General features: G+C 44.5%; 1 protein-coding gene across 1 annotated transcript; it reads right to left on the minus strand.

Moving 5' to 3' along the window:
• Positions 1-659: 659 nt before the first annotated feature.
• Positions 660-2,628, minus strand: LOC119796100 (the record flags this gene model as incomplete). Its single annotated transcript, XM_038304504.1, has 2 exons — positions 2,195-2,628; positions 660-1,519 (listed from the first exon to the last, which is right to left on the minus strand). Coding segments are annotated over exons 1-2 (1,269 nt in total), but the record flags the coding sequence as incomplete, so codon positions are not given.
• Positions 2,629-17,013: the final 14,385 nt, after the last annotated feature.

Below are 17,013 nucleotides of genomic sequence, written 5' to 3' on the forward strand. Positions count from 1 at the left end.
ATCATGGATGTGTGTCAAGGGAAGGGTCATGCCAGGCAGTGATATAGAATCCATTTCTAAACATGCAATCACTTGTTTTCCATGTTATTGGGTGAATAGATGCTGTGTTAGAGCATAAATGGGAGACTTTTATTGTGAAATTCGCTCTGGGGTATGTTTTGAAAAGGTCCCTAGAGTCTAATAGAAACAAGCTGGTAGAGTTTGGGTCATAATGCTGAGCCATTTGCATCAATTAATACACAAGTATAATATAGAGGCTTTTATTTTGTAGGGTCACTGGAGTCTTATTTTGAAAGTCTAGCATGGTTGTGTGTTGAGTAAAGTGGTCAGACCCAGCAGTGATATTTGATGACTTTCAAATCCTTAAATCACTCTTTGTATGTATATTTTGACATTCTGAAATTCCACTTAAACCATAAAATACCAAAAAAAGTACAGTATGCTGCTCAAGTGTGTTTTATTGAATATCTTTTTTTAGTCTTGTCATTTAAATAACTTCTTACATAGCACTACAACAATTAACATACAGAAATAATTTAGTCAGCAACACAAAATGTGCCTTGATAATTAGCCAAAACACAACAGTTGTGCCAGATTTGATTGACAGTTCCTATTAAAGTGAGAGGCACCGGAGAATTCCAGATGTGGTAGCACTTTACTCTAGCGATTGCTCGCAGGCGAGCAATGGTCTGGGTCTCCTCTGTCTCTTTCTTGCTGAACTGGCCAGGATGTCTGAATGGTGGAAGGATGAGTTTGGCTCCAACTTCTTGAAGGAGGTCTTCAATGAGGAATCCTTTATCTGCCATGACTTCATCTCCCAGCTCAAGCAGAGGAAGGATTCCACTGACCTTTGTTATTTCTTTGTCTGAGATGCAGCCTGTGTACAATGCTGAAATAAATGTCACCAACCCACAGGGAGCAACTCCGATCAGCCCTTTCAGAGTGGTGTGGTTCTTGTAGGCTGAGAACGTTTCAGACTGTAAGGTGAGGGATGATGGCGTCTCCAGAGCAACTTCTGTGCAGTCCAAGATGACACGGACATTTGGAGAGAACTTCAGAAATCTCTGAGGCATACTGGCTTTTACCTTCTCACGACTAATCCACAGGTTGATGGAAGAGAACACAGTGAAGAGGTAGTTGGCCCAAGTGATGGTCACTCGGCTTACAGTAGCTATGCTGACTTGAAACATGTCAGCAATGAGCTGCTCCTTCATGCCCACTGCTACCCTGAATGAGTACATCAGGAATTCATCGATCAGAGGCATGCAGCGGGCAGGGCTGGCTTCAGCACAGGCTTCCTCTCCAAGCTTCTGTGCTCTGGTCCAGTACACCAGGCGTGATACAGAGGGTGCAATGGACTCCCAGAAGATCCGGAACACACAATCAGATGGAAATTTGGTGTAGAATCGGATCTGGTCATCAGAGGCACAGTAGCGGCTAAAAAGTGTGGTAGACAAATCAACTTTTTGAAGTCTGGCCTCCAACTCCTTGATGTAATCCAGAGCTTCATCAAGTGCAGCTGTAAAACCATAAAATAAAATAAAAAAAAAGGTTGGCGAGAAGTTTTAATTATATAAATTTAACATTACTTATGTGAAGATCAATCAGGGGGGGATTTACCATTAGGCAATACTAGGCAGTTGCCTAGGGCCCCAAGTTCCTGGGGGCCCCATAAAACTCTGTTTCCATGTATGGTTAATACAACTAATCCTTATTTGTGCACATTAATTTTTTTTTTTTTATATAAAAATCCTTTGGCTAAAATGCCATCAGAACGCTGATAAATAGAGAGGAAAAAGGGACAAGAAGAGAGGGACAAAACCTAGAACAAATAATGGATGTCTATTCTATGAACATTTCTCTATCTGTAGAATGGGTCTGTTTTATGGGTTTTCTTCTCAGGGGGCCCCCTGCCTGTCTTTGCCTAGGGCCCCAAATTTCCTAAATCCACCCCTGAGATCAATACATGTGAGTTGGAGCATGTATGTATATACATAATCTCCACAAAAAATGCTACATAACTACCACATTTTTGTGGTAGTTATTTAGCACAAAATACATAACTACCACATAATCAATTAGCAATTATTTCATCATGTAAACATAATAATAAAATTATAGCAATAGTTATATTTGACTGAAATTATCTTACATGCCAAATGTATACAACATAGTATCTTAATTTGATGTTTACCTGCAGGTGGATGTGCCACATAATCATGGTCCACAGTAGCATTTTCAGCCTGGCTAGCTTTCTGAGAGAGGACAAACTGGCGTTTCTTAGCCCTCTCGAAAGCAGACTCTCTTGTTGCTGGTGCAGTAAAGTTATTCCAGGTGAAAAGGGAAGGAACAGCTCCACTTTTAAGGCGGCTGGTGGGGGATTCGCTAACAAAATCCTCCAGTGTGAAGTGTCGGCTACATACAAAAGTGCTCCCTGTCTTTATGCAAAAGTTGGGACCTTCATCTCTTCGGATCGCGTGGATCCACTCCCTCCGTTGGTCTGGGTCCGTCGGGAATGCATGGTAGGACAGATATGGCTGTTTTCTTGCCCCACATGAACAACCAGGTACAGAACAAAAACAACTGCGCCGAGACTGAGCCATTTTCTTAGACTTTTATGCTAACGCTATAGCCCCCGGAAGTTGTCAAAGCCCACATCCGCTTTAAAACCCGGAAGTGTGAAAAAGGTCTATTCACAAGAACGCAAGTACGGACTCTCGTCCCCACCATTTATGTACTTGAGAAGAACAGGGGAAAGACTGGACTATGGGATAACAGGAGCACGCAGCATAGATATGGGTCAATTGGAACAGAAGCGTACTGATGACATCACCACACACTCAGTTCGTCTGGAGCTGCATTTCACCTCCTGTTTTTAATAGTCTTTAGATAATAATAAATTCTTATCATTTCATTTAGTTTGGGAATGATAATGAACACAGTTATATACACAAATCAAATAAACATTTTGGCAAATAAAACAAAAAAGATGCCATCCGAGTCAGATGTACTTCACACACAACTATGTAGAGAGTGGGCTAATGCAGACAGGCTAACGTTAGCCCTGGCTGCTGCAGACGGACTAACGTTAGCCATCACTGCTGCAGACGGACTAACGTTAGCCCTGGCTGCTGGAGATGGGCTAATGTTAGCCCTGGCTGCTGCAGACGGGCTAATGTTAGCCCTGGCTGCTACAGACAGGGTAACGTTAGCCCTGGCTGCTGCCGACGGACTAACGTTAGCCCTGGCTGCTGGAGATGGGCTAATGTTAGCCCTGGCTGCTGCAGACGGGCTAATGTTAGCCCTGGCTGCTGCAGACGGGCTAATGTTAGCCCTGGCTGCTGCAGACAGGGTAACGTTAGCCCTGGCTGCTAAAGACGGACTAACGATAGCCATGGCTACTGCAGACGGGCTAACGTTAGCCCTGGCTGCTGGAGATGGGCTAATGTTAACCCTGGCTGCTGGAGACGGGCTAATGTTAGCCCTGGCTGCTGCAGACGGACTAACGTTAGCCATGGCTACTGCAGACGGGCTAATGTTAGCCCTGGCTGCTGCAGACGGACTAACGTTAGCCATGGCTACTGCAGACGAGCTAACGTTAGCCATGGCTACTGCAGAAGGGCTAACATTAGCCCTGGCTGCTGGAGATGGGCTAATGTTAGCCCTGGCTGCTGCAGACGGGCTAATGTTAGCCCTGGCTGCTACAGACAGGGTAACGTTAGTCCTGGCTGCTGCCGACGGACTAACGTTAGCCCTGGCTGCTGGAGATGGGCTAATGTTAGCCCTGGCTGCTGCAGACGGGCTAATGTTAGCCCTGGCTGCTGCAGACAGGGTAACGTTAGCCCTGGCTGCTGCAGACGGACTAACATTAGCCATGGCTACTGCAGACGGGCTAACGTTAGCCCTGGCTGCTGGAGATGGGCTAATGTTAACCCTGGCTGCTGGAGACGGGCTAATGTTAGCCCTGGCTGCTGTAGACGGACTAACGTTAGCCATGGCTACTGCAGACGGGCTAACGTTAGCCCTGGCTGCTGGAGATGGGCTAATGTTAACCCTGGCTGCTGGAGACGGGCTAATGTTAGCCCTGGCTGCTGCAGATGGACTAACGTTAGCCATGGCTACTGCAGACGGGCTAACGTTAGCCCTGGCTGCTGGAGATGGGCTAATGTTAACCCTGGCTGCTGGAGACGGGCTAATGTTAGCCCTGGCTGCTGCAGACGGACTAACGTTAGCCATGGCTACTGCAGATGGGCTAACATTAGCCCTGGCTGCTGGAGACGGGCTAAGGTTAGCCCATGCTGCTCTAGACAGGGTAACGTTAGCCAGTCTGCAGCAGCCAGGGCTATCGTTACCGTCGGAAGTCCGCTGGTTGCCAGGGTCCTCCCAACTTTGGACATTTTTTTTAGATTATGCATAAAATCAGTAAATTGTGACACTTAAATGATCTTAAAACGTACTTTTATAGAAAAACAGCAACAAAAAAGAGAACTTTTAACTTAAAACTCTGAGCTCGGTGATTGCTCCATTGGAAGCTTCTACTGCTGCAGTGCATGCTGGGACAGCTGTCGATCTCAAGAATGGACAAGTCTGCTCTGATGCTCAGTAAAGAGGGAGGGGCGGGAACAACACCCAGAGACTTTGTCCGTTCTTGGTTTGCTGTTCTTGTGAATTGGAACAGTACTAAGGCTGAAGCTGATGACATATAACTAGTACACGAGCACATGAGAACACACAAGTACACATATTAAGAAAACAACCAATTACTTCTGGTCTCATCGGCAAGAAGCAGGCTGGTGTTAAATCTCCGGTGCCTGCAACTCAGCCTTAAACATTAGATCCTTCTAAGGCTTAGCAACCCTAACCCTGCTCATCTCTCAGGGGCTTAGTAAGATGCAACCCAGCTAACCCCAAGGGCTTCTATACTGAAGTTCACACTCATCTCAGGTTTAACTGAACTCTGAGTTCCGTGACCCAATTCCAATCTGTTCTGAAACATATTGGAAACAGATTGAAACATTTATAAAATTCTGCCCTGAATGCAGCAAATTCAGCAGTCATTAAAATGCCCTCGGGATTAACTTCAATTCAATTCAGTTTATTTCTATAGCACCAATTCGCAAAACGTCATCTTAGTTTACAATTATACCAGATCATCCAGTCAAACTGATTCATAGTTTTCTATCTTAGGAAAACCAGTAGATTACATCAACTCATTAACTCAAATGCAATCCCTCACACTAAGCATGTTTGTAGCGTCACTAAGGAGGAAAAACTCCCTTTCAACAGGAAGAAACCTCCAGCAGAACCAGGCTTAGAGTGAGGAGGCAGAAGCAGACATAGAAAAAGAAGCATAGATACAAAAGGCAACTGTCAACCAGCTCCACAGGCGGCCCCGTCCAGGAAACACACAGCCAGGCAGACGAGCTCCGAGCCAGCTCCCATGTCAGAGGACGAAGAGAGCACATCCAGTTAGTCACAGTCAGAGAAACAGGACTACACTGGAAAACAGGCCAAGCTCCAACATCTAGAAACAACGGTGTTGATGGCAGCAGCACAGCTGATATTTCTCTCCAGGATGGAGTCACAGCCAAACAGGAACAGACCAGATGAAGCTACTATGAGAAAAAGCAGAGAGAGCAGAACGTTAGAGATTGAACTAATAAATACTACAGAATTGGGACAATAGAGATAGATAAAGCAGAATGATTAAAAAGGGGTCCCTATGTCCTCCAGCAGTCTAAGCCTATAGCAGCAGAACTATAGAGATAGATCAGGATAACCTGAGCCACTCTAACTAAAAGCTTTATCAAAAAGGAAAGTTTTAAGCCTAGCCTTAAAAGTAGACAGGGTGTCTGCCTCACGGACTAAAACTGCTAGTTGGTTCCACAGGAGTGGAGCCTGATAACTAAAAGATCTGCCTCCCATTCTAGGAGAACCGTCTAGCAACCACTAGTAAACCTACAAACCTGCCTATGAGATGGAGCTTGGCTATTTAAGGCTTTCTATGTGAGAAGGAGGATTTTAAATCCTATTCTTGATTTAACAGATTTCATCAGAACTCTGGCTGCAGCATTTTGGATCAGCTGAAGGCTTTTAACAACAGTTTGTGGACTTCCTGATAGTGAAGAATTACAATAGTCCAGCCTTGAAGTAAAAAATGCATGGACTAGTTTCTCAGCATCACCCCTGGACAGGATATTTTTAATTTTTGCAATATTCCTCAGATGAAAGAAGGAAATTCTAGAAACCTCTTTGGCTAACACTGCTCCAGACAGTCTGTTATTGTTTTGTTCCTTTTTTGTTCTTTTTTTATCTAACCGTACCGCATATATATAAGTATACTATTTTTTTAAAAATGTACCGTATTTTATGTAATATTTGTGCAGCTGTATTATAGTCTCTTTTTATTTTTTCATTTTGTACCTGGTGCTGTTACATTTAAATTCCCTGCAAAAATGGAAAATAAAGGGTATTTTCATTCTTTATTCACAGAAAACGGACAAACGGACATTATATATTTCCCGTTTCTGTGAATGAAACAGTAAAAATAGACAAGATACATTCTTAAAATTTTCTTATTTAAAAAATCCAGTTTATTATTTTCATTTTATTTCTTATCAATTTCTACAGTTGTATAATCCTCTCAGACCTCCTTAATAGGCACTTGCCAAACTGAAGGATGTAATTAAAGCATGTAAGATATTAATGTATGGCTTCTCAGTATTTCCTGATGGATATATAGCTTGTAGCAAAAGTGTGTGTTTGTAGGGGAGGAAGGCTCTTAGACCTCGACAGGTTTGACATTGACAGACATTGGGGTGGAGGGAACTACCTACACTATTCTCTATTCAAAGCAGATGTAAGAGACTGCTTGTTCACTTTGATTAATGTCCTTTCACTATTGAGAGCCTAGGAATCCAAATATAGGTTTGACACATGACCAGCTAAGAAAAAAAAAAGTTAGTTTCCAAAAAAACAAAATGAGGCATAGCTGTGTTAGAGTGTTGGTGTTACATTTAAAACTGAATTAGAATTAGCTTTATAAACTAACTTTGCACACACAGATATGACTTTGGTTCCACATGCTCCCAAGTACAAACAATATGTATATAAACTACTACTACTCTATGTGTCTCTATATGCCTATATTTAGATTGTGGATCAGAAAAAAAGAATAATGTGATTAATCTATCTCTGTTACAGGGATATGTACCAAAGGCTTTTAAGGTGCTGTTATAAAATCTTCACTTAAGAAACCGTCTCTTGACCCAGATGACTTGGTCAATTATAGACCGATATCCAATCTTCCTTTCTTATCTAAAATTCTTGAGAAAGTAGTTGCCAAACAAGTTTGCGATCACTTCCACCATAATGAACTTTTTGAAGAGTTTCAGTCTGGCTTTAGAGCTCATCATAGCACTGAAACAGCTCTGGTGAAAGTCACTAATGATATTCTCATGGCCTCAGATAATGGACTTGTATCTGTGCTCGTCCTGTTGGATCTCAGTGCCGCATTTGATACAGTTGATCAGAATATTTTTTTAGAAAGATTTCAACATTTTGTTAAAATTAAAGGACCAGCACTAGACTGGTTTAAACCGTATCTATTTGACTGATTCAGTTTGTTCATGTTAATGACAAATCTTCCCAATGCTCAAGGGGTGTACCACAGGGATCAGTGCTAGGACCAAATCTATTTACTATATATACTGTACATGCTCCCAATCAGTAGAATTATTAGACAGCAAGGGGTTCATTTTCACTGTTATGCTGATGATGCTCAGCTATATCGGTCTATAAAGCCAGATGAAGCTAACCCATTACATAGATTACAGGCATGTCTTGAAGATATAAAGACCTGGATGACTCTTAACTTTCTGCCCCTGAATGCACACAAAATAGAAGTTATAGTCTTTTGACCAGAGTCTTTGAAAAAATAAAAGCTCATTAGTCAGTAACTTCATTTGGACTGAATTAAACTGATCCCAGATGATAAAGTAAAAAATCTTGGTGTTATCTTGTATCAGGACCTGTCATTTTCTGTATGTCAAATACAGGAGAAAGCTGGAGAATACACTCATAACCAACAACATGAGGGATGTGTGGAGTGGGATGAAAACCATCACAGGGTTCCAGAAGTCCACTGTTGTGGGGTTGGAAGGGTGCGTGGACCGGGCCAATGAACTGAACTTATTTTTTAATAGGTTTGATACTGCGGCCCATCCCCCACAACCCTCCACTGCTGGCTTCCCTCCAACGACCACTCCACCTTCTTCCACTCCTCCTCCATACAGACCCCCTGTCTGCTCTTCACCACCGCAATCCACATCCACTGTCTCCACCCCTCCCTCCTGCTTCACATCCTGTCCTACAGAACATGAGGACCTCACCCCTCCCCCTACAGTTACCTCTACAGTGTCCTTCACTCCTGACCTAGTGAGAAGACAGCTAACCCGACTCCACTCTGGCAAAGCTGCGGGCCCCGCTGGTGTACTCCCCTGGGTGCTCAAAGCTTGTTCCAACCAGCTGTGTGGAATATTTAGCCTAGTCTTCAGCCTGAGCATGCTCCTCCAGAGAGTCCCCGTGCTGTGGAAGACGTCCTGCCTCGTTCCGGTGCCAAATACGTCGCGCCCTAGCGACCCTCAGGACTACAGACCGGTAGCACTGACGTCCCATATCATGAAGACCTTTGAGAGGCTAGTCCTGGAGCAGCTAAGGCCCATGGTCAGGCCCTTCACTGATCCGCTACAGTTCGCCTACCAGCCCCGCCTGGGAGTTGAGGACAGCATCATCTTCCTGCTGAACAGAGTCTACAATCACCTGGACAAGCCAGCGAGCACAGTGAGAATCATGTTCTTTGACTTCTCCAGCGCCTTCAACACCATCCGCCCAGCTCTACTAGGTGAGAAGATGACTGCGATGCAGGTGGAGGCCCCCATCGTGTCCTGGATTGTTGATTACCTGACGGGCAGACCACAGTATGTACGCCTACAGAACTGTGTGTCTGACAGGGTGGTCAGCAACACTGGGGCGCCTCAGGGGACTGTCCTCTCCCCCTTCCTCTTCACCCTTTTCACCTCAGACTTCAGCTATTGCTCTGAGTCCTGCCACCTTCAGAAGTTTTCTGATGACTCAGCAATTGTTGGCTGCATTGAAAAGGGTGAGGAGAGTGAATACAGGACTGTGGTGGGCAACTTTGTCACTTGGAGTGAGCTGAACCACCTGCAGCTCAATGTGATAAAGACTAAGGAGCTCATAGTGGATCTGAGGAGGACAAAAACACCTGTGACCCCTGTTTCCATCCAGGGGGTTCCTGTTGACACTGTGGAGGAGTATAAGTACCTGGGAGTCTACTTTAACAATAAGTTGGACCGGACTAGAAGCACCGAGGCGGTCTACAAAAAGGGCCAAAGCCGACTATTCTTCCTGAGGAGGCTGAAGTCCTTTAACATCTGTGGGACGATGCTGAGGATGTTTTATGAGTCTGTTGTTGCTAGCACGCTCTTCTTTGCTGTCACATGCTGGGGCAGTGGGCTGAGGGTCGCTGAAAACAACAGACTGAACAAACTGATCAGGAGGGCCGGTGATGTTGTGGGGGAGCAGCTGGACACCCTGACCTCCGTGGCAGAGAGGAGGATGCTGTCCAGGTTTCAGTCCATCTTAGACAATGACTCACATCCTCTCCACGACACACTAGTCCAGCAGACCAGCTCCTTCAGCAGAAGACTCCTCCCACCCAGATGCACCACCGAGCGCCACAGGAAACCATTCCTACCTGTGGTCATCAACCTCTATAACGCCTCCCTCAGGTGATTCAGCCCCCCCCCCCCCCCCCCCCCACCCCCCCCCCCCGTCCGTAATTGACGTTTATGCACTAGTTTTGCACGCCACGCATCACTTTACTTGGATTTATTCACTTTAATTTGACTTTTCACTTTATTTGGATTTAGTTTTTACATATACATAAATATACGTACAGATATATATACAGAAGAGCTATATGTGTATATATATTTTATCTCTTTTTATTCTTATTTTTTTATCTTTATTATATTGTATAGTTGGATGTTTGTATATATCATGTAAAACTGTAACTAGAGCGTGTAACAAAAGTAATTTCCCTCTGGGATTATTAAAGTATTTCTGATTCTGATTTTAAATCCCATATCAAAAATGTCATGGTTTTAAGATGTTTGGCCGACATGCTTTGGATGACAACCAGACTGAACGGGGTGATATATTGGGGCAGGAACTCGACGTCGGTTGGCAAACGCTCAGCTGTGCGGTGAAGAGCAGTGGCCCTTGATCTCCAAATCTGTTGGCAGCGGGTGATATATTGTTGGACGGAGTTGATTGGGAAACGGAGTTCATCGGACGGGAGGAGCAGCGATTGATAACCAAAGGCAATCTCAAAGGAAGAGTGACCAATTCAATTCAATTTTCAATTCAGTTTATTTATATAGCGCCAAATTTACAACATGTCATCTCAAGGCACTTTACAGTTCAAACAGATCATCCAGTCAAATTGATACAAAGTTTTCTATCTAAGGAAAACCTGTTGATTGCATCGACTCATTGACTCAAATACAATCCCTCACACTAAGCATGCTTGTAGCGACAGTGGAGAGGAAAAACTCCCTTTTAACAGGAAGAAACCTCCAGCAGAACCAGGCTCAGTGTGAGCGGACCATCTGCCGAGGCCGACTGGGGTTCAAGGAGACAGAAGCAGAGATACAAAAAGCAGCTGTAAAAGGCGGCCCCGTCCAGGAAACACACAGCCAGGCAGACGAGCTCCAAGGCAGCTCCCATGCCAGAGGATGAAGAGAGCACATCCACTCAGTCACAGTCAGAGAAACAGGACCACACTGGAAAACAGGCCGATCTCCAACATCTATAATCAAGGGTGTTAATGGAAGCAGCACAGCTGATGTTTCTCTCCAGGATGACGTCACAGCCAAACAGGAACAGACGAGGCAAAGCTACTCTGAGGAAAAGCAGAGAGAGCAGAAGGTTAGAGATTGAACTAACAGATTCTGCAGAATAGGAGAACAGAGAGAGAATGAAGCAGAATGATGAAATGGTGGTCCCTATGTCCTCCAGCAGTCTAAGCCTATAGCAGCAGAACTATAGAGATAGCTCAGGATAACCTGAGCCACTCTAACTAGAAGGTTTATCAAAAATGAAAGTTTTAAGCCTAGCCTTAAAAGTAGACAGGGTGTCTGCCTCACGGACTAAAACTGGTAGTTGGTTCCACAGGAGAGGAGCCTGATAACTAAAAGATCTGCCTCCCATTCTACTTTTAGAAATTCTAGGAACCACTAGTAAACCTGCAGATTGAGAGCGAAGTGCTCTGTTAGGAACATAAGGAACAATCAGATCTCTGATATAAGATGGAGCTTGGCCATTTAAGGCTTTATATGTGAGAAGGAGGATTTTAAATTCCATTCTTGATTTAACAGGAAGCCAATGAAGAGAAGCCAGGATAGGAGAGATATGATCTCTCTTTTTAATTTTCATTAGAACTCTGGCTGCAGCATTTTGGATCAGCTGAAGGCTTTTAACTACAGTTTTTGGACTTCCTGATAGTAAAGAATTACAATAGTCCAGCCTTGAAGTAACAAATGCATGGACTAGTTTCTCAGCATCACCCCTGGACAGGAGATTTCTAATTTTTACAATATTCCTCAGATGAAAGAAGGAAATTCTAGAAACCTCTTTGATGTGGGATTTAAATGACAGGTCCTGATCAAAAATAACACCAAGATTTTTTACTTTATTATCTGAAATCAGTTTAATCCCATCCAAATGAAGTGACTGGCTAATCAGTTTCTTTTTCAGAGACTCCGGTCCAAAGACTATAACTTCTGTTTTATCTGCATTCAGAAGCAGAAAGTTAAGAGTCATCCAGGTTTTTATGTCTTCAAGACATGCCTGTAATCTATGTAATGGGTTAGCTTCATCTGGATTATAGACAGATATAGCTGGGTATCATCAGCATAACAGTGAAAATTAATCCCATGCTGTCTAATAACTCTACCAATTGGGAGCATGTATAAAGTAAAGAGAATTGGTCCTAGCACTGATCCCTGTGGTACTCCACAGGTAACCTTTGAGCGTGAGGAAGATCTATCATTAACATGAACAATCTGAATTCGATCAGATAGATCAGATTTAAACCAGTCTAGTGCTGTTCCTTTAATTCCAACAAAATATTCAAGTGTTTCCAAAAGAATATTATGATCAACTGGATCAAATGCAGCACTGAGATCCAACAGGACGAGCACAGATACAAGTCCATTATCTGAGGCCATGAGAATATCATTAGTGACTTTCACCAGAGCTGTTTCAGTGCTATGATGAGCTCTAAAGCCAGACTGAAACTCTTCAAAAAGTTCATTATGGTGGAAGTGATCGCAAACTTGTTTGGCAACTACTTTCTCAAGAATTTTGGATAAGAAAGGAAGATTGGATATAGGTCTATAATTAACCAAGTCATCTGGGTCAAGAGACGGTTTCTTAAGCAGAGGTTTAATTACAGCAACCTTAAAAGCTTTAGGTACATATCCCTGTAACAGAGATAGATTAATCAAATCTAAAATGGAGGAGGAGATCAAAGGGAATACCTCCTTAAATAACCTGGTTGGAACTGGATCTAACATACAAGTTGAAGGCTTAGATGAAGACAATAATTTTGCTAATTCAGAAAGTTCAACTGGATCAAAGCAGTCTAAACCCGGTTCAGATTCCATGACTACCTCAGGTACAATCGCGGATAGAGGAGTGCTTATGATCTTATTTTTAATAAGATCAATCTTATTTATAAAGAATCCCATAAAATCATTGCTGCTAAGAGCAGGTGGAATGGACGGTTCAACAGAGCTATGGCTCTGGGTGAGTTTGGCAACTGTATTAAAAAGAAATCTAGGATTATTCTTATTCTCCTCTATTAATGAGGAGAAGTATGCTGCTCTTGCTTTACAAAGGGTCCTCTTATACAGCAGTAAACCATTTTTCCAGACTAGGTAGGATTCCCGCAGGCCAGTGGAGCGATATTTTCTCTCCAGTTTCCTAGCATTTTGCTTCAAAGTACGCAGCTCTGTATTAAACCAAGGAGCAAGCTTTCTATTTTTAATGGTTTTCATTTTCAAAGGAGCTGCGTTGTCTAAGGCAGTACGCAGAGAACTAGCAACCTCATCAACAAAATCATCAACCTGTGAAGGGGAATAAGCTAAGCTTTTGCACTCTGCAGCACTGCTCAGTGACACAGAGGAGAGAGAAAGTGAAGCAGATTCTTTAAAATTTATAACTGCACTATCTGATAAAGATCTACTAAAATGTAACCTTCTTTTGGGGGAGGAGAACTCTGTTAAAGTAATCCTGAAGGTTATTAGAAAGTGGTCAGAGAGGACAGGGTTGTGAGGAAATACTGTTATTTCTTCACATTCTATGCCGTATGTCAGCACAAGATCCAAAGTATGAAGATGAGAATGCGTGGGACTATTCACATTTTGAACAAAGCCAATAGTGTCTAAGATAACAATAACTGTAATTAAACCTCTGCTTAACAATAACAACTGGTGTAAAAATGCTAGAATAGTCTCAAGTTTTTGCTCTCCGGACATAGAGCTTCTGACTGTTAGCTGCAGACCCTTTTACCTGCCCAGAGAGTTCACTGTTGTTACCATCACAGCGGTGTATGTCCCCCCCAGCGCTGATACAAAGGAGGCCATGAGTGTTCTCTATCGGACTGTCTCTGAGCTGCAATCTACACACACAGAGGGCGTTTTCATCATTGCTGGAGATTTTAATCAGGCGAATATGAAAACTGTTCTCCCTCATTTTTATCAACACGTGGATTTTGCTACTCGTGGAGAGAACACTCTGGACTTAGTTTATACAAACATAAAAGACGCATTCAGAGCAGCCCCCCGCCCCCACATCGGCTCCTCAGACCACCTTTCTGTGATGCTAATTCCTGCATACAGACCCCTGCTGATCAGAGCAAAACCTACAGTGAAGCAGGTGAGGGTCTGGACGGAGGGGGCCATGGATGCACTCCAGGACTGCTTTGAATGCTCTGAATGGGACATGTTCAAATCAGCAGCAACATATGACAACAAGATCAATGTTGATGAGTACGCCATGACTGTTTCAGCCTACATCAACCACTGCATCGAGGACGTCAGCACAACAAAGACCATCACCACCCGAGCCAACCAACGGCCCTGGATGACTGAGGAGGTCCGCCACGCGCTAAAAGCACGGAACTCAGCCTTCAAGTCTGGTGACAAGGAGGCACTGAGGACAGCTAGAGCCACCCTGAACCGTGCCATCAGGTTAGCAAAGCGGAACCATAACCAGAAAATCCAGCATCTGTTCCACGACGCCAACAACACCAGGAGCATGTGGCAAGGCATACGGGCGATCACAGACTACAACACGCCCCCTGCCCCGGTGGATGAAGTTGATGCTGACTTCCTAAACGGACTAAATAACTTCTTTGGGAGGTTTGAGGCACTAAATCGCACTCCAGCAGTGAAGGCTGTCCCACATCAGGAAGAGGAGGTTCTCTGCCTTGACACAGCCGACGTGTGGAAGACTCTGAGGAGGGTCAACCCGCGGAAGGCCCCAGGTCCCGACAACATACCTGGGCGGGTGCTCAAGGAGTGTGCAGGTCAGCTAGCTGGTGTCCTCACGGACATTTTTAACACCTCGCTGGAGCAAGCCACAGTGCCAGCATGCTTCAAGTCTGCCTCCATCATCCCAGTGCCAAAGAAACCTCAAGTCACCTGCTACAACGACTACCGGCCCGTCGCACTGACTCCCATCATGATGAAGTGCTTTGAAAGGCTGGTAAAGGAACACATCGTCTCCAGTCTCCCCCCAACACTCGACCCGTTCCAGTTTGCCTACCGGCGAAACCGCTCCACTGAGGACGCCATCTCCTCTGCTCTTCACCTGAGCCTGGCCCACCTGGAGGAGAAGAACACCCACGTGCGGATGCTGTTCCTGGACTTCAGTTCAGCGTTTAACACCATCATCCCACAGCACCTGGTGGGAAAGCTGGAACATCTGGGCTTCAACACACCCCTTCGAAACTGGCTGCTGGACTTCCTCACCAACAGACCTCAGTCAGTCCGGGTCGGTCAGAACACCTCTGATGTCATCACCCTCAGCACGGGCTCCCCTCAGGGCTGCGTCCTGAGCCCCCTGCTGTTCACCCTGATGACATATGACTGCGTCCCCAGGTTCACCACCAATCACATCGTGAAGTTTGCGGACGACACCACGGTGGTGGGCCTCATCAGGGACGACAACGACCGGGACTACAGAGAGGAGGTGGAGCAGCTGGTGGACTGGTGCAGTGAAAACAGTCTGATCCTGAACGTGGAGAAGACGAAGGAGATCATCGTCGACTTCAGGAAAAACCGCCCCCACCATGCTCCACTGCTCATCAACAGCTCAGCTGTGGAGGTGGTCAGCAGCACAAAGTTCCTGGGGGTGCACATCACGGACAACCTCACCTGGACTGTAAACACTTCATCTCTAGTGAAGAGGGCACAGAAGCGCTTGTACTTTCTGCGGAGGATGAGGAGAGCCCGCCTGCCCCCGCCCATCCTCACAACCTTCTACAGAAGCACCATAGAGAGCGTTCTGACCAGCTGTCTCTCTCTGTGGTGTGGAGGCTGCAGAGCTTCTGACTGGAAGAATGTGAGGAGGGTGGTGAGGACAGCGGAAGGAATCATTGGGGCTCCTCTTCCCTCCATTAAGGACATTTCATCACAGCGCTGTGTGTCCCGAGCCCGTAATATCATCAAAGACCCCTCACACCCCCACCATGGACTGTTCTCCCTGCTGCCCTCTGGAAAGAGGTTCCGCAGCATCCGCTGCAGATCCACCAGGTTGTGCAACAGCTTCTTCCCCACTGCCATCAGACTGTTGAACCTTTGATCCACAATCCGAACTCTGCACCTATTGCACATTATCGGGCATCAAATGCTGCTGAACTTTTAACTTTTAGCCCTTTAAATTGTTCATCTCATTGTATTTTTCAATAACGCATTTTTTGCACAAATGCCATTTTGCACTGAACCACTGCAACTTGCACACTGTCTCTTATCCTCTGCACTGTTCACACTTTGACCACTGCTGCACTTTTTGTATTTTTCTATAACTCGTGCCATTGTGAAATATCAATGCAACGTTCATAAGCTGTATGTAACGCAATTTCGTTCTGTATGCACCCTGTGCATACAAAATGACAAATAAAGAAGTCTAAGATAGCATTAAAGGCTGCTCTTAAGCTATCGTCTTCAATGTCAGCATGGATGTTAAAATCTCCCACCATGATGACCCTGTCAGTATTTAATACCAAATCAGAAAGGAACTCTGAAAACTCATCTAAAAATTCAGAGTAAGGACCTGACGGACGATACAAAGTTACAAAAAGAAGAGGTTTTCTTGCCTTGAAATTTGGATGAGGGAAATTAAGGGTTAAATGTTCAAAAGAGTTGTAGGTATTAATTGTTTTGGGAGTAATCAGTAAGTCAGACTGGAAGATTGTTGCTACTCCTCCTCCTCGCCCAGAACTTCAGGGGATGTGAAAATGTAAATAGCTTGAAGGAGTTGCCTCATTTATGCTCACATAATCCTCTTGCTGCAGCCAGGTTTCTGTAAGGCAAAACAAGTCAATGTGATTATCACAAATCAAGTCATTAACTAGCAGACATTTAGAGGAAAGCGATCTTATGTTAAACAGACCGCATTTAATTGTTTTAACTTGTTCCCCAATTGAAGTTATTTTGATTTTTATTAGATTATCATGATTTACTTCTTTTGGGAATATTTGCTAATTTATAGTTGCTTTGGAGACGTGGGAGTTGAGAGCATACTCAACCCAGGGTAAGTATTTGTTCCAATCTGAGGGGGATGATGAGGAGAGGTCACAGAGTGTGGTCTCCAGTTGCTGTTTCATTCTTTCAGTCTGGCCGTTGGTTTGTGGATGATAGCCGG

The sequence above is a fragment of the Cyprinodon tularosa genome, unplaced genomic scaffold (genome assembly GCF_016077235.1).
Source record: "Cyprinodon tularosa strain WSP-4 unplaced genomic scaffold, ASM1607723v1 ctg535, whole genome shotgun sequence".
NCBI lineage: Eukaryota > Metazoa > Chordata > Actinopteri > Cyprinodontiformes > Cyprinodontidae > Cyprinodon > Cyprinodon tularosa.